General features: G+C 31.4%; 2 protein-coding genes across 10 annotated transcripts in view; both read right to left on the bottom strand.

Annotated features, from left to right (window-relative positions):
• LOC107007277 overlaps positions 1–19,279 on the bottom strand; it is an 81,875-nt gene that overhangs the window by 9,598 nt on the left and 52,998 nt on the right. The window lies entirely within an intron of this gene.
• LOC114077651 (zinc finger CCCH domain-containing protein 44-like) lies at positions 219–14,215 on the bottom strand. The gene is made up of 5 exons (XM_027917998.1): positions 13,888–14,215; positions 10,402–10,550; positions 5,041–5,120; positions 1,283–1,470; positions 219–272 (listed from the first exon to the last, which is right to left on the bottom strand). The coding sequence occupies exons 2-5, from the start codon at positions 10,503–10,505 to the stop codon at positions 219–221; spliced, it is 426 nt and encodes a 141-aa protein (XP_027773799.1). The 5' UTR covers positions 10,506–10,550; positions 13,888–14,215.

Genomic DNA, 19,279 nt, shown 5'->3' with positions numbered 1-19,279 from the left:
GCTTTGCGTCTTTGTTTTCTGCTGTGTACATCTTTTCATTTTAAGCTTTTTCTTCTGAGGTTCTCCATCATTGAAATTTTCATTGCCTGAAGAAAACTGCTCATCCTCTTTCTCACAACGTTTATTTGAATAAGAGCTATTTTGGCATATCTTCTCCTTGTCTAGTTGAGCCTTACCAGCAAGAAGTTTATTTTTGTCAATTCCTTCTTTTTCCTTTACTAACTCGTAATACTCCCTGAAAAGGCACTCGTATGTTTCCCGATCTCTGAAGTCTGCAATTTCCTGGAAAGTAACAGTCATTCATATTAAAAATGGAACATATTACTCATTAACTAGAGGAAAAATAAAGCAAATAGGAAAGGAGATATATCAAGCAATAAAAGAAAGACTAATCTAACTGAATATTGCCAATGGGATACTAGTGATAAAATGCAAGACGTAATCTCACATGCTCAAACAGAGGAAAGTAAGCTGTTAATAGAGTTTGTGACACAAGAAGATCAATTGTGATAATATCCTCCCCACGTTTTACTAGAATAAACTCAATATTCGGACGCCTAGAGGTAGAATTAATTCAGGAAACAATAAAATGACGATAAAATCAATACCTATTGAATACAACTAAGATTTTCTTAGTTAAACCTGTGTGAAGCCACTTCCTGAGAGAAAGTTAACTTTTTGAACTTCTAAAATACAGTTCACCTTGAAAACTGAACAGGAAACTTAATCTTTTTTCATACATAATAATCATTCACTTTTTCTGATCACAAATGAATGTAGTGTTTTAAAGAGAGAGAAACCAAAAGCGCATCTCATACTTTCCTGTTGTCAAACTTGTCACCTCTCAATGCTCTTTATAGACTTGGCTTCATTTATCATGAGTATTAAACGTAATTATATGTCAATGCTATAAAGTGTCATGCTGTAAAGTGGGTGTTTGGATTGACTTATTTTTAGTGACTTTTGGCTTTTTAAGTATTTTTTAGTTTTGAAAGTGTTTGGGTAACACAAAAAGTGCATAAAAGCTGAAAAAAGTACAAAAAGAAGCCAAAAGTCAAAAGTTGGGGGTTCCCAAACTGGTGACTTTTAACTTATAAGTCACTTAAAGAAGTCAGTCCAAACACCCCCTAACTTGCAAGCTGTTTTTCTGGGCTAGTTCAGTTAATATTTTTCCATGACAAGTTCTCTTTGGATTTATAGATAAACATTTCCAAAATGAACTAATTAATCAGTACTGAACCAAAAAAATACAGTTTTCGAGTAACATAATAATCATGCATACCCCATCAGAATCAATATTCCTGTTTTCTTCCACAAGCAATGCGAGCTTTAGGCAATTATTGCACAATCCATTCCTCCCTTTAAGATGGACAAAGTCAATCTCACCAATGCAGCTCCAGCATGAAGCTCTATCACAACAATAACACTGATAATATGATTTTCCTTTGCAAATTAAGCATGCATGTCGTCCTGGAACACGGTAAAACTGATGTTACATTTTGCACAACTATATTTATCTATATTTATTCTATGTAATGAAAAAGCAATACATGACCAGTTAAATTAACACGAGAATATATAAGCCAACAATATATAAGTACTCAAACTTAAAATGTTCGAATGAAATCCACGTTACAGTTCCTTGGGGTGTGGCCTTCCCTGGAGCCTGTGTGAACATAGGAAGCTTGACACACCAGGCTATCCATTTATCTAATGTCTTTGAGTGATAAATGCTTATCTATTTCAGCAACAGTTACCACAGACTTCTAATCTCTAACATTCTGGTTCATCGTTCCAAAAAGTGGTGCAGTAGCAATTTGGAGCCAACTTAAGCAATAATATTTATTCTAATATTGTTTTGTAATTGAAAGGAAATTTTGTTCCTACATCAAACTCCAACACTCAAGAAAAACATGATTACAGTAATCATTTCTCAGAATATAATTATTTTAAGCATTTTATATTCTCTGGGCTTATATGTATTATCATATTCTTATCAAGGTTTTTAAGCATGCACATGTATGATAAAGAAGTCTATCCATAGAGAATTAAGGCTGAGGTTAAGTATGGAACTAAAACTTGTATCTACATATTAAGTTATATTTGTTAAGAATAAGTCTATTATGAGCTTAACAATTTTCTTATCATAATTTATTTACACATGAGAATATCATCCTTCAAGTAGTTTAAATTTAAGGGAATTAAATAACCATTAATCATACTTGCTCATCATGAAATAGGGCTAGCCGCCAGGATCCAATACCACATACTTCTAATTTTTTTTTATGCCTTTATATTTACCTTTTGCCTTGGGAAACAAATATAAATCTAAACTACACAAAGAAATAAAGAAAAATACTGGCTCTAGAAAAGAACAGTTATAATTCCTTGACCATAGAACTGCCTAAATATGGAGATATGTGAGACGCTCAGAAATTGCCTAGAAAATTACTCATTTCATTTGTGCCAAGACATTATATCTTGAGTTAGAATATGCAAATTATTTTACTGAGCTTCCATGCATGCATCCTTAAGTATACGCTCTAGAGGGGGGAGGGGGGGGGTCTGAAGTCTTTCTCGATCTTATTTTCCTCATCACTCAAAATGAACAAAAGCTTTTCATATGCCATCAGCACAACTAAATATATTCAAGTGCTTTGTGCAAACATTTGAGAATCTGGTCCCACAAAACATTTAATGCTGTATTAAAACATAATACTATCTGCTAAATGAAAATAAACTCCAGTTTAAGACTGAACAAAAATGGAAGCAAAACTTTCTTTTTTGGAACCTAAAATAGTATATTCTAGAATTGAGCAATATGCAAAATCATTTAAAGGGCTATCATATATTCATAGTAAAATGTCCATTTTTCTTTTATCAAGTTTAAAGAAATATATTCATTTACAAAGGGAAAGGGCTCCCACATACAAGAAGTAGACAAAATAATATAGATCCATAGTAAGATGTTCACTAAAGTTCTATTTCTCTCTCTCCCTCCCCCTCTCTCTCCTACTATGTACTGCATATCAATCGCCTAAAATTCTGACAACTATACTCCAAAGATTTTCTTCAAAATATTTTAATACTTAGTATTAGAAACCCTATACTCATTTGTCGGATTACACTGAGTTGTTAATCCAGCTCCTAGCCGCTAGGCCATCTCTTTGGAGATTTGTTGGAGATAATTAACTAAAGCAATTGCGAAGTACTATATATACACACGCTCTCATTAGTCTTTTATCACGACGTAATAAGTGACATCTCAAACGAGGATGTAAAAGTTGGACTCTTCTTGAATAATACTTTCTAAATAGAGGAGATGTAGTAAACATGAGACAACATTTTCCCGTTCTCTGTATGGAACATAGAACAGAAGGATTTGCTTCTTTGGGAAGCTATCAACACAGGGTCCCACCAGCATACATACCAGGAACTGCTGCAGTTGAGATTAATCCAGTGGTTCATAAATTTAATGAAGAAAAAAAAGATGATTTATAATGAGTAACATTTTAAAATCAAACATTTTAGTATTGGCCAATCAAGAACTCACACGTCCAAAAGTTCAAAGTAGCGGAAATGAGGATGATGTAATGGATGTATGGGCATACTAGGAAAGATGGGATCTAAAACGAGGATATTCTGGACAAAGTGCAAGTGGTCCCTGTGGTGGACAAGATGACGGAGGCGAGGTTGATATAGTTTGAACATGTGAAGAGAACATGATCAGATGGTGTGAGAGGTTGAATAAGTTGGTTCTAAGGAGAAGCCAAGATAGACCGAAGAAGTATTAGTGAGAGGTGATTAGATAGGACTGCACAACTACGGCTTACCGAGGACATGACCTTAGATAGGAGAATATGGAGGTCGAGGAATTAGTGAAGAAAGTAGTAGATTGTCGAGTTGTCTAGCTTTCCCTATCAGTATTATTGTTGTTACTCTCCTAACCATCTTATTCTTCGATTTTTTTACCTATTGTTTTATTCTCTTTTGCTTAGGTTATCATATTATTTGTTATTGTTATTGTTCTTTTCTCCATTATTTTCAACATGACTTCTTCACTACTATTTTTAAAAAAAAATTGGTAATGAACTTCTTCACTTCTATTTCCTTTTAATTTTCTTTTAATATGCATTACTTAGGCCTGGGGTCCTTTAGAAACAACCTCTCTAACTTCACAAGGAAGTGGAAGGTTATGCACAGTTGTACACAGTACCCTTTCCAAACTCCACCCACTTTTCTATACAGAGTATCTTGTTAATTTAGTGCATAACTGGCAAGTTGATTAAGATTTTAAATGTGACATCCAACCATCAAAAAAATTCATTGAGGCAAGATAGGAGTGTAAAATTAACTTTATCCCCAAAGCAGCTACAGTGACATGAAGGAGGACTTCAACCACTACTCGATGCCTTACCGCTATACACTATGGGAGGAATCATTTGGCCTTATTGGAAGCTTATTTTTTAACGAGAAGTATATGAATGCAAAACAAAAATAAATTAAAAAATAACAACCTTCCAAGTTACTACTACTTCCCAAACACTCAAACCACTGGAAACCTTGTTTGTCAAAGTGGCGGTTTTGTAATTCCTTATATCTGACAGAGGATATCATGGAACTTCGACTAATGTATAGCTTAAAGTCCTCCCTTTAATAGTATCTTTTTATCAAAGAAAACTATTTTGATTCATCCAAGTAAAAGGGTAAGCAACACCTAGTACATTGTATGCGACTGCAAGGTTATTAAGCAAATTATTTAAGAAGAGCAGTCCATATCCATGTTCATTCTAGTATACATGGAGAAATAGCAAATACAATTTTTTTGCAGTGAATTATTTTGAAAAATCTCAATATAACAGAAACTCAAAATTCAGTTGCCTTTTTCACTTAATATACACTAAGCTTTGTCACGCTTAACTTTGGTTAGTCAAAATCGATAAACTAGCAAAAGGAAAAGAACTCCCAGAAAAAACATAAGGACAAAGTAAATTTAGAAATATTAAATTTGCTTGAGGAAAGATGAATTAAGAGGCTTGCCACATATCCAAGGTTTATCACTTGTCAAAACTGAGTCCTCTACCCCCACACATTCAGGGTGATAAGCTTTCAAACATCCCCTGCAAAGTTGAAAATATATTGTTTAGTACAAGTCCATGTAGAGAAAAAATCATTTAGTAAAAATAATTGGAACACCTAATGAATACCATTGCAGAGTACCTAGCCAAAAGAAAAAAAGCTAACCAAAACAAAGACTATCTAGCTAATTGCTAAGCCGTATACTGCTTTTATCACTAATTTTCAGAAGCTTTTAACAAAAATTCTAAACATAAGAGCGGTGCTCATCTCAAAAGATGAATGACCAGAAAGTAGAGCGTGAGGTTAAGAAATTATATATTTTTTTGTGCTTCATATAAGTCAAGTTGACAGCAGAGGATCTACAACCTTTGTTCCTCCATAGAAGTAAAGTTGACAGTAGTGCGGATCTATAGACTTTGTGTTCCATAGAAGTAAAGTTGACACGTTCCTAATAAGGATATCCCAGCTGGAAACTGACCACTTTTTGTTATGATGACCGTGGTGTCTGGGCTAGTATTCTATCACATCAACTAGTTTCATAGGATACCTGCCACCTCCCACCAACAATAGATACCAGGTATCTCTATCCACCAAGGGTAGGACAAATGAAAAGAATCATACTGTTTTTTGTCTCCGCTGAAATTTGAACCTGATTTTCAACCACTTCATTGACCACTAGATCACATCCTTGGGTGCAACCTGTATCTATTTTCTTATATACATTATTAATTTTTTAAGATTGTGAGGAGCCATCAACCAATGTTTGCAACCAAGCTTGCTTTTATCCAAGAATTTTCTGTGTTATTAAACAAGAAAATAACTTTTCCCCAAAAAGCTAACAGTAGTTATTACTCCTTCCTTTTTTTTTCTGTGTCCACCTTAAGAAATAATGATTGACATGATACCACAATATCCACATTAATGATATTCAGTCTTAGAGTTTGTGAAATGATTCAGAGGTAATTAATGTTAAGGGTAAAATTTGCACGGTCCTTAAGAAATAATGATTGACATTAATATTTTACCACAATACCAATATTAATTGATATCTAGTCTTAGGTCCTGGGAAATTATATGGAGAATAAGCAATTGATTTTAAGAAAATATGAACGAAGTATGTTTTTCTCTTGATAGGCTAAAAGTAAAAAGTTAAACAGAAAATATTTTTACTATAACGCATAAGTAAAAGTGAATAGAGAGAGTACACAAGGGAAAAATTACGCACAAGTAAAAGCGAATATTTTTACTATAACGCATAAGTTTTTTTTTTTAATAAACGAGAATTTTTGGAGAGTTGGCTAAAACCAGCATTTACAGATGACCAACCATTGGAGAAACACATTTGTGGTAGTTTTTGGGGGTAAAAATATTTATTGTATCCGTTGTTCACAACAAAGTAATGAATGGACAACATGTGTCCTTTTACACTATCATTTTTGACCGAGTTAAATTGCATATTGAATATGCCTGAACCATGGAAATATTCTAGAGCATATATGTAAATATAGTAGGTGGTTTGATTTACTCTTAGATTTACTCCTATCTAATTAGCTATTGATTTCCTCTTTTAAGGACATGTACACTCAGCTATTTAAACCCCTATAGCTTGTGGGAAATAACCAAGTTAAGTACTCTCTCATACTCTTGTTTTCTCACATGGTACCAACACTTTATTTAATTAGAAAGCAAAAATAAAATAAGAGTACAAAATTGCTAATCATTTTTCCAGCAAAACCTCCATTGTTCTGTTATTCTGAAACTATCCAGAGATACTGTGCATATACTAGTACAGCAATTATAATCAGAATCCTCTTATCAGTAAGTCGTTTGGCTGAGGCATTAAATTCTACACATAATCAGAGAATTAGAAATAAAGAATCTTAATCATTCAACGTACAGACCTACATACAAGATCTTAAGATGTGCATTCAAATATAGAAGTCTTAATCTTAATAAAAACAAATGAGGCTTCGGTCCTTGACTCTCTAGATTTAATTCACAGACGATTGGGACACCTTAGTTTATCCAAACATAAAAATACAAGTACCCAACTTGTCAAAGTTATCTCAAAACTTCTATATGGAAGGAGTGTTTAAGAAGAGTATAAATGCTACTTTTGTGGCTTTGATACCTAAGAAGTTAGGGGCAGAAGAACTTAATGACTATAGACCAATAAGTTTAGTGGCGGGAGTTTACAAGATAATTGCAAAACTTTTGGCTGAAAGACTAAAGAAGGTGATGCATAAACTTGTGAACAAGCAACAAATGCCTTTATCAAGAGCAGGCAGATCGTGGATGCAGTGTTGATAGCCAATGAATGTGTTGATTCCAGGAAAAAGGACAAACAACCCGGGATCCTATGCAAGCTGGATATCCTGAAGGCATATGATCACCTGAATTGGAACTTTTTGATGAAGATGATGCAGAGGATGGGTTTTGGTCAAAGATGGTTAAAGTGGATCAGACATCGCATAAGTTCAGTGGAATTCTCTATTCTGATCAACAGAAAACCATGTGGGTTTTTCCCATCAAACAGGGGTTTGAGACAAGGGGACCTCTATCTCCTTTTCTTTTTATCTTGGCTATGGAAGGGTTGAGCAACCTATTCCAAATTGCAAAAGCAAATGGTTGGATCAAAGGTTTCAAAGTGGGGGAGAATACGAGAAACAATCTAGAGATCACTCACCTATACCTATGAATTTCTAGGTATTAGTAACGCAAGGGTTTAATGCATGCTTTAACATAGTTAAAGATACAATTATCCCTAAAACTACTTCTACGTCTTTTCTACCATAATTATGAAGATATTTTTGTATATAAATATCTAGAAATAACGTATTTATAATTAATCTATAGATTAATTATTATTTTCTTAATCTATAGAAATAATATTTCTTATCCTAACAATGTATAAGAAATAATATATGTATAATTAATGCAAACATAACACAATACAAGCATTACTAGTATACTCTATTTAGCACTATTATTATACGTTATACCAAACAAACCCTTACTCTCATTATTGATTACTCAAGGTGCACTTGTATGATCTTAAAGAAAGATCATTTTGAATTATTTTCCATTTTCGAACTTTTTGTGTTGAAATTGAAAAAAAAAACAATTTAGCGTTTCTACTAGCACCTTTCGTAGTGATAATGCATGTATATATTTATAATCTCAACTTAAAAAAATTCTTTCTTCCGATGGAGTTTTTCATAAAAAACCTCATCCTTAGAGTACACAACAAAATTGGGCCACTGAGAGAGAAAATAGGGAAATTGTTGAGAAAGCATGCATTCATCTCATTCAAGCAAATGTTCCATTGCGCTTTAGAGGAAATGTAGTGCTCCCCTTTGTTATCCAACCGTATGCCTTAGAATGATATTCAAAATCAGGTTCGACACTCTATTTTGTTTCCCCAATCAACCTAATTCTCTTTTCTACCACACATCTTTCGAAGCACATATTTTGTCCATATACTCGCTCGAAGAATAGACAAATTAGCTCCCCTAGTCTTAAAAGTGTTTTTCCTGGTTATTCAAGGGTATTGAAAGGATATCGATGTTGCTCACCTGACCTCTAGCAATACCTTATGTCAGTTGATGTTTTTTGAAGGTCAACCCTACTTTACATCTTTTTTTGCTAACTAATTAGGCGTTTATGAGGTTATACTAGTTATATCTTTAAGGGATGCCGCCACAGTATATCCTTCTATTAAAAATGGTTTTCTTCATGGAGATCTCAAAGATGAGGTATATATAGAGCAACCATTTAAATTTATTACTCGGACGAAGTCTAGTAACATGGTGTATAGACTACGACAAGCCCTTTATGTCTTGAACTGATCTCCTCAAGCATAGTTTAGGAGTTAAGCATAGTTATTGTCACTCTGCTCCAGGTTTGTGCATGATTGGTAGTGTATGTTGATGGCATAGTTATCACAGGTAATGATGAGGAAATTACTGAATTGAAACATCACCCTTTCCAACATCTTCATAATAAGGATTTTGGTCGATTGAGGTACTTTTGGGGCATTGAGCAAATCAAAAATTGTCTTTTCACAAAGGAAGTATGCACTTGATAATCTTGGAGAGAAAAGGATGACAGATTGCAGCACGTTTAATTTTCTAATGGATTCAAACGTTAAGCCCCTACTAGGTTAGGGAAGCCTCTTAGCGATCCTAAAAGATATAGAACGCAAGTAGGAAGGTTGAATTATCTTAGTGACTCGACATATTACCTTTCATGTTGTGTTGTAAGTCGGTTCTTAAATACTCCTTGTGTAGTCGCTAGAATGCAATTATTCGCATCATTCGATACATAAAATTTGGTCCATGGAAAGAATTACATTATGAAGGCCGAGGATCCAATCTGGATATTGTGTTCTAGTCGAGGAAAATTTGGTGTCTTGGAAAAGTAAGAAATATATGTGGTTGCTAGCTCTAGCCACTGTATAAGTGGAATATTGCGCCATGATAGTGGCAACATCAGAACTCATATGAATCAAGCAACTACGGAAAGAGTTGACATTTGGAGATACAAATGGAAAGGAACTTGTGTGCGATTATGAAGCTACACTTCCCATTGCATCAAACACAATGTTTCACAAGGGGACCAAACACATAAATTGTCATTTCTCGGTGAAAAGGTACTCTTAGGATACATTGTAACAAGGTTCGTGCGGTCAAATAACCAGCTTGCGTACACATTCACTAAGTCCCTAGCTGGTCCCAAAACGAGTTATGCATTTAACAAGTTTGGTACATATAATTTATACGCACTAGCTTAAGCGAGCGTGATAGAATCCTAGGAATATTCCATATCATATATGTAAATATAGTAGGTGGCTTGATTTACTCCTACTTTAATTAGGTATTGATTTATATTGATTTCCTTTCCCTTATAGAACATGTAAACTTAGTTCTTTAAACCCCACAGCTTGTGGGAATAATCACGCTAAGTTCTCTCGCAAACTCTTGTTTTCTCACCATATGCAATGAGTTACTGTAATTATTTTATCCAACAACCTAGGGTTCTGAGAAAGATGATGTTTCCATACAATTCGACCACCAAGAACAGGCGCAATTTTAAAGATGGAACATGTGTTCTTTTCAAGCCAAAAAAAAACTTCCAAATGATGTCTACGTTTTCATCCAGAAAGCAAAGCCCGAAAAGAAAAAGAAAAACGTAGGTTTGAAATTGTTCAAAATAAAATTGGTATTTTTAACCCAAGGACTTTCCCATAACCGAACAAGAGGAGTTGCTCGAATGGGAAGAGTACCGTCCACCTCCAAGTCAGAAAAAAAAAAAAAGACTTACCCATGATCACAAATCATGAGCTCTCCTCCATCCTTGCACTGAAAACACCAATCTTCTGCAACTTTTTCTTTTTTGAAAATCCTCCTGCCGCTGTTCTTCGCCATTTATAGCAAAAGGGTTTCTTGATAAATTACCAGATGCCTGCTTCACTGTAATCAAGAAAAGCACCTTATTTAGTTTAGATTATTAAGACTAAACTGCAATTCTTAGGGTATATCTTTTCCCCTTTAAAAAAAATCAACAGAAAAATTATACCCACTAACAGATCCAAAGCTTGATGAAGCCCCAAAAATGATAACCATGAGCAAAACATTCAAGAAAAGAAGGCTCACTTCCCATAAATCATAAAAAAAACCCAAAAATCATAATTTTTTTTTTGTAGATTCCAAACTCTTTGGCCCCCAACCCTAACATGCTTGAGAGTTAAATAACTATTAAATAGTGTAAATAAAGTTGTCAAAATGGTCTGGCCCAACCCAACCCAACCCTAACAGGCTTGAGAGTTAAATGGGTTGTGACGGGCTGACCCTTTTAATTAAGAAAAAATTGTATATAATGACAAATTAACTAAATCAAATTAATTGCTATAACCACCCTTTGATTTAATTGTGTCCCGCAGAAAAATGTTAATCAGTCACCTCTCTCCGTCAAATCCTCTCTCGCTTGCTTCCTCTCACTTTTATACAAACACAAGTGTATAAAATCTGTTTCTATTTGTATAAAGCAGAGGAAATTGTATAAATATATATATTTTTGTTCCCTTCTCTCCCCTCTCCCAGATCTCGCTCACCAATCTCTCTAATCTCGCTCGTCACCCTCGCCTCTCTCGCTTATACAAACAGAAGCAAAATGTATAAATTATATTTCTGTTGATATAAAGCGAGAGAAAATTGTATATACACATGCAAATACAAATATTTTCATCCTATACACTTATAATTATACAATAAAAATACTCCCCTGCCCAGTTTCCGTTACCTTTCTCTCTTTCTCGTTTTATACAAATTCAAATTGTATATAATTTCTCTTTCTCGTTTTATACAATTAGATTCAATTATATATTCTCTACCCAAGTCTCTTTTGTCTTTCTCTCTTTCTCATTTTATACAAATTCAAATTGCATATAATTGTTTCATACACTTATAATTTTACAATTCGTTTTATTTACTTTATTTTTTTACAATTCTCTGCCAAGTCTCTTTCTCTTTCTCGTTTTATACAATTCAATTCAATTGTATATTTTTATAGCGAATTATACATTTATATGTTTGCTACGGAGTGCAATTATGCAAATTTTGCTATAGCATACAAATATGAATTTTATATTTGCTATATGTGAAAGTTGCCCTTTAATTAAGGGGTCTGTAAAATAGCAACCCCACCCAGCCCTAAGCGGGCCATGGGTTGGGACGGGTTGACCTTCAACCAAAAAAAGAACAACATTTTCCTCTTGAAAGAATACGAAAGTTGACGAATTACACAAAACAAATACATAGTAGCCAAGATATAACAAGTATAAGCTTCGTCCTAGCCAAAAAACATTACATGATCATTATTTTCATAAACAAGACAATAAAGGAGAAGTGAATAATTTGACATAAAAACAAAATTAAAAAAGGTCAAAGATTTATAGTTAAAATGGAGTAATAAACCTGGGCTAATAAGAAATTTTAGTGGGCTAATGACCCTAAAATGTAAAATATATGTATAAAATATAGTCTTGACTTTGTATTGATAATTTTAAAATATTTATTCACAAAATCTTAACAAATAAAAAACTACTTAAAAGATATATAATAAATATTTTTATAATTCACAACCCGCGGGCTAGCCTTTGAGGCTTGCGGGTTAGACCTACGAGGCCAGAGGGCCAAATGAGGCTAGGCTAAAAAGCCTCGTTCCTAAATAGGCAAATAGACTGAGCCCAATCCCATTTTATTCAAGGGTTGGGTTCGGCGGGCCTAGCGAGTCAAGTCCATTTGACAACTCTAAATGCAAGGCTAATAAGTCTCGCCCAAAGTTTGGGATTGTTACAACAATTTCGGTTAAATTCGGATATCCAATATTTAAACAAATATTTTAAGAAATTGATGGACTCTCGAAACTTCACATGTGCCACAGATATTACTTGAAGAGTACGTTAAAATATTAAAAAATAATTAATAAAAAAATAATTAAAAGCTTAGTTGCCTCTCCTAATTCTAGTCGTCACAAAGTAAAACAGATAAAGTAATATATATTGAGCTTGTGGTTAGTGTATATATGATGTCATTGAAGATACAAAGTTATTCGATCATCTGCTTTCTTAAACTTGATAGATGAGGTATTAGTAAATTCACCTATAGCCATCAAAGTTATTGGATTTAAACGATATTGGAGTATCAGTGTGCCTCTTTTCAAGGGTGATCAATATAGTATATCAAAATACCTTACAATTAAAAGTTATTAAACTTAACTTGCACAGTAGATCGTAACATTACTCATCTCTAAGTTGCGCGGACTCTTCACTTTCGATGCCGCACCCGTGTTTGATTCTCCAAAAATACACTACTTTTAGCGAATCTGACACGCACNCACGCAGCCCTTGACATTTTTGAAGAGTCCGAGCAACATAGGTCTCATCTTGAGTGACTTCCTTTTATTCACTATGTGCTGGTTGAGCAGTTTTATGCTCTCCTCAGTCGCTACACATATGCCTCACCGCTACTTGTCTGGATCCTCAGTTGCAACACTAGATTTTCGTCTTTTTACCAACTCTTATTTTTTTAATATGAAAGAACTTTATACGGAGAATGCCGAGATCAGCTCAAGAATACTAGTATATATGATAATTCTGGCTGTCTGATCAGAAAGAAAGATAGATGTAATCTGATCCTTGTATGTATTTTTAAAAGGAATGCATATGATGCTTTGAAGATAAATCGAGATGAATTGCATCCTTTCAAAGAGAAATTTTAGGTGTGTTTCTATAAACATTTGGTGATAGCTCAGATAGGAGATTTGCACAATTCAGATATGGAACTTCAAGAAACTGGATTACTTTAGGTATGTTTTTGACCCTTCACCCGTAAGAATATTAGTTTAGATCATTACCTAGAAAAAAATTTATCCCGACTTAAAAAAGATTACCAAGGCATAGAGTAGCATAACTGTTTTAACTGCTGACAAATAGAAAACTGAATTACAAAGGGAGTAATTAGTGTTGGCAAATGACATCTCAAATCAATAACAGAGAGGGAAGATTAAGGTGAAAGATGCTACACCCTTAAACACAAGATTAAATAGCATGACAAGCAATTTTCCTGAGAAATTTAATAACCCCAAGGGCAATTCTTCAGATTTTACTACAGTGCCACTATGTAATAGCAATAAACAATTCATCTTTCATGATATCTAGCATATCATGATTTGATTTTACACTTATATGCTATATTTGGAGATCCTATTGGTGCAAGGATTAAAAATAGATTATAAGATTGCACTTACTGGGTATCATCTCCTTCATATTTTCGCAAAAACTCACCACAAGACGAACACAACTAACTCTGTTTTCGAACATCCACCAAAATCATTCTTCAAATTACCAAGCTCTTCACATAAAATGACATTCCCAATATACATATTCGACATTGCCATCCCTCAAATCTTGGAGAACACACCATAAATTCGGAACCCAAAACCCTACTGACCATATTTTTCCTTGATCTCAAACACTGTATAATTCTTCTACTGTAAAAACAATACTTGCTGGGCAATTGTAATCGTCGGAGAAGATAGTACTCTATTAGATTTGGTTTATCTTATGATATCAATTTTAGAGAGCTAAGCAAACTAAATTCATTATTATTAATGTAGAAAAATAAATTTAAAATAACAATGTTAAAAAATATATGAGATCATGATTTAAATAAACATGTAATCGAATAACTTTATATGTCATTAAATAAATTTTTCTAAGGTTTCGAATAATATTTATAATAATTGACTTGTATAGGGGGAAAAAAGAGTAAATTTTAGTAAGTTTTTAAAACATTTTAACAGAAACTAAATAATTTGATGTCACCACATATCTCGAGAATTGCAAATATATTAATTAATGATTAAAAATATCTTGATATCTGTTCATTTTATCCTTCACATAATTTATCATAATATATGTATTCGATTATTTTATAGTTAGAATTACTCGTTCTAATAAAATTTAGGTGAATGTTTTCGATATTAATATTAGTTATAAATAAGTTAAGACAGTTAAAACATATACAACACAACAACATAAATAATTTTTTTTAGAGACAATCTACTTGTTTGAGGTCAAACGCTCACCACTTTCGTTATTGTTACTTTGTTACTCTAACAAAATTTATAGAAGGTGAAAAATAAATTTGAAACAAAAGCAAAATAGTATTGTTGACCCTTAGAAACTCTTTCTTCATTAAACAACTGATCTAAAGGTAATTTTAAGATGCTTCCTCAATGTAATTTTATGATTTAGTGAGAAACATGCATGTATAATTGTTACATTATGAAAGTACAAGTAGATTAAAAAAGGGAAAAAGGTCAAAAATACCCTTCAACTTTGGTTTATTATTTAACTTTACACTCGTTGTTAAAATAAAAAAAATTACCTCTCCCGTTACTAATTTCACCATAATTACCCCTCATTTAACGGAATCCCCAAAATTGACCCCAATTATCTGAAGTTTTTTAAATAAATCCATATTTCCTATTTTTAACCCAATGCCTCAACCATTTAGAGGATAACCCATTTCTCTTTTACCCATTCTCTCAAATTTTCATATAACACATTAACTTCTCCTCCATTGTTCTTTATTTCTCCTTCCTCCATTGTTCTTTATTTTTAAATGTATATTTAGAAGAATGTTGGGATGCATTAATAAATGATGGGAGGTTGTAAGTAGAAAAATCAGTAGTTGTTTGAAAAAGAAAAAGGAGATCGAAGACAGAGACAACAATATAGCTGAAAGATGGGAGATTTTGGGTATTAGAGTTGATTAGTAGTTTTAGTTTTTGCCTCAAAGATTCAATCTTTATTTCTTTACACTTCGTTCTTCTTTATTAATTTTTTCCTCAAAAGATTCAATCTTTGGTTTTTTACACTTTGTTCTTCTTTATTAATTTTTTCCTCAAGAATTCCTTAATGAGTTATTAAAAATTCATTAGGTTCAGACAGGGGCATAAAGTAATATTATGATAATTGAATTTTGAACTGAAAAGTTTAAAGATTTGTTCTTTAATGAGTGGGAATGGATAAATGAAAATGGGTATATGACATTAGGTTAATCGGGTTAATTCATAAAGGGGTCGGGTTATCGAGTTAAATATAGGAAATAGTTTTTTTTTTTAAAAAAAATTGGGTAATTGGGTCAATTTAGGTCAATTTTGGAGATTCCGTCAAATGAGGGGTAATTTTAACTTTATTTTAAGGGGAGGGTAAATTTAACTTTATTTTTAACGGCGATGGTAAAGTTAAACAATAAACCAAAGTTGAGGGGTATTTTGACCCTTTTCCCATTAAAAATGTTATATTTTAGACTCATGTTAAAAAATATTCTCGAACATTAAAAAATTAAAAGTGATTCTAACCTAGATAACTCAAACGCTTAAATATGACTTGGGATTGAAGGACAACAAATATATGTTAATAGACCTATTTTTTTTAATTTAAGATTTTACTTTTATTTAGAGTAGATTTTGTTTCATATTCTTCAATAAAGCTTGCCAAAAATAGTCATAACTCACAACAAATATATTTAGAAGAGAATAATGAGCAGGAAAAAAGAGAAAACGTTAAAAGGAAAAATATTTTTGTCTAAGTGAGATCATTTACTTAGCAAACGAAAAATAATCAATATAATTTTAAGGTTTAACAAAGCGAGGAAAGAATACATTAAAGGGAGTAAACTATGAGATATCAATGATGATAACAAATCATTCTAAATCATAAAAGTTTCTATGTTTTGAAATAACATACCTCAAAAATTTGAAAAATATGGGCATGCAAAGTAGAGGATATATTCTCTAAAAAATACAAAATCGCATACTTGTATGTGAAGAAATGACGTTATTGATGAATACATTAGAGATTTGTAAGTGCTGCTTTTTTATTGTACCTTCAATAATTTCAGTAGAAAAAACTTGTTTGAAAACTCAATTAATGTTTTGAAACAGAATGAAAAAAGTCAAGCACATTGAATGCATAGTGTCCCTTTATAAAAATTATTCTGTTCTAGTTTCTGATGTTTTAAAAATTAGATTCTCTCAAGATATATATATATATATATATATTTATCATTGTATTGATACAAAAACAATGATATATCAGTGAGTCATTCAACAGGAGCAAAATACACAAACATTTAATTGTTCAGGAAAAAAAAAGTAGTTTAAAATTTTCATTGTTCATAATGAGAGGAATGTCTTTAATTTATAAACAACAAAAGGTAATGCGAACAAATGATTATTGTGTCTTATCGAAAAGATTACAACACATTCATGATGTAAATGAAAATTATAATATCTTATCATGTATCCTTAATAATACAGGCATAAATTAATGACTGTAAAAATACATACTAGGATATGTAACATAAATAATGGTGTCAGTGAGCCACTCAACATGAGCAAAGTACACAAATATGTAAAAGTTGCAACTCTTCGTAAAAGTTGCAACTCTTCCTAAAAATTGCATTTTTTCATAAAAAGTCACAACTTTTTTGTAAAAGTCGAGACTTTTCATGAAAAGGAAGACTAATTTTGAAAATTAATAAGTTAAAAGAGAATCTAGGTTTGTGGTGGCGCGGCACATAGGCGGTCCTAGGGATCTCATTTGTATAAATACTAGATATCATGTGTCCGCGACAGCGCAGACCCAACTATGTTAGTTTTTTTCCTTCCAATTGATTTGACACAAATGAAATTTGGAAAGGTAAACTAAATTTTAATGTGTTTTCTAAATTTTTTTAAATTGTTAATTTATGGAGTATCTTTTATGTTATTTTCGAATAATATATGTTATTCTATCTATTTTATTTTATGTGATACAAGTGAGTTTAGGAAAGTAAATGAAATTTCTATTCTCACATGTTTTTAGTTGTCATATAACTGTGGTTCATAATACCTTTTTGTTCTTACGTTATTTTCAAACAATATATGCATTTTTATGTTTCGATAAAAATAAGGGAGTCAACCAAATTTCATTATGTTTTTTAACTATGTTTTTCTAAAAATATCTTAAATTGTTACATTGCATTTTTAAAGCTTCTTTTTATTTATGTAATTTTCAAATAAGTAACAAATTAGAAATTAAAACGAAGAATGAAAGTTTTCAAATCATTATATTTCTATATTAAAATGTTCAAATGTTTAAAACTCCACATATATGCACAAATTAATAGAAGGAAGCCAAACATTTTTTTTTTAAAAAAAAATAATAATATATGAAAGCTCATTTCAATAATAAGACATATATATTTTATTTTTAATATATGACTCCCTTATTTTTGATTTATTTGAACTTATTTTTTATTTCATTTCAAAAAGAAAATAACTTCTGAATTTTAATTTTTTTATATAGCATGATCGCAAAATTAAAGTATTTAGTACACAAAATTTAATATACATATAAATTTTAATTTTAATTTTGATTGATTTCACCTAATATTATACTTGATATATAATTATTAAGAGCTAAGCGTAATTATTATTTATTAACTTTCATACAATAAATAGATATCACAATAACTCATAAAAAAATAACAAAAATGAGGTAATACTGATAATAATACCTAAAAATGTTTCTAGAACTATTTAATTTTCTTGTTATCATTCTTGATAGATTTTTGCTTGCATGAGTTACATTTTTAACTTTAATATAAAATTATTTATTCTTGATAGATTTTTGTTAGAATAAAATTACATTTTTATTCTTGGTCATCTTTAATACAAATATATCATCCTATTCATTTTTATTTGTAAAGTTACTTTTAACATTTTTTTCTTTAATTTTAATCTAATATATATTATTAATTTTATCACACTAATTTATTTTCAAGTATATTAATTAGAGCCAAAATAAAAAATATTAAAATAATTAATTCATGATATTTTTATATAAAAAGTAGGCTTTTTAATAAGTATAATGAATAGAAAAAATATTAACAATTAAATTAAATTAATGGTAAAATAGAGTAGTAATAAAATAGATACCACAATAACCCACAAAAGAAATAAAAAGAAAATGAAGTAACAACAAAATAAGTTAATGGTAATAACAATAACTTAAGATGTTTCTATAACTATTTAATCTTTTTATTATCATTCTTGGAAGATTTTCGTTAGCGTGTTACCATTGATAATTATTCACTTCATATATAGAAAGATAATTCTAGAATTATTTATTATCTTTCTTCATAAATTTTTATTAGCGTGAAATTACATTTTTTCCCTTGAACGTCCTCCACTTCACTCTTCTATATAAAATAAAAATAAAAATATGATATTACAACTATCCAAACAAAATTAAAACAAAAATCAATATATTTAATTGATTTAGTTCAATTTTGATATGGATCAAATTTTATTCAAACCGTAAGTACCCACAGTGAAAAATGTTCGCATACCTAAGCTTTACTTCGTTAAGACAGAACTACCGACTCAAAAAGACCTTTAACTCAAGTACATAACGCATATCAAAATATTTTGAAAAGGAAAGTACATAAGTAAATAAGGCATATCAACTAAGTATAGGGAAACATTATTGTGTGGATTATTATTTATTTTTAAAAAGGAATGGTGATAATAGTAAAATAATGTGATAATCAAAATATTAAAAATAACATATAAAAATAAAAATGGA

Source organism: Solanum pennellii, chromosome 1 (assembly GCF_001406875.1).
Source record: "Solanum pennellii chromosome 1, SPENNV200".
Lineage (NCBI taxonomy): Eukaryota > Viridiplantae > Streptophyta > Magnoliopsida > Solanales > Solanaceae > Solanum > Solanum pennellii.
This window is presented reverse-complemented; position numbering and strand designations above follow the sequence as displayed.

What these genes read in the sequence shown, in the direction of transcription:
- LOC114077651 (XM_027917998.1), bottom strand. Translation starts at nt 10,505, where the DNA reads ATGGCGAAGAACAGCGGCAGGAGGATTTTCAAAAAAGAAAAAGTTGCA. An exon ending in CTCATGATTTGTGATCATGG is followed by an intron (nt 5,121 to 10,401) that starts GTAAGTCTTTTT and finishes TCAACTTTGCAG; the next exon opens with GGGATGTTTGAAAGCTTATC. An exon ending in TGATAAACCTTGGATATGTG is followed by an intron (nt 1,471 to 5,040) that starts GCAAGCCTCTTA and finishes ACCGTGTTCCAG; the next exon opens with GACGACATGCATGCTTAATT.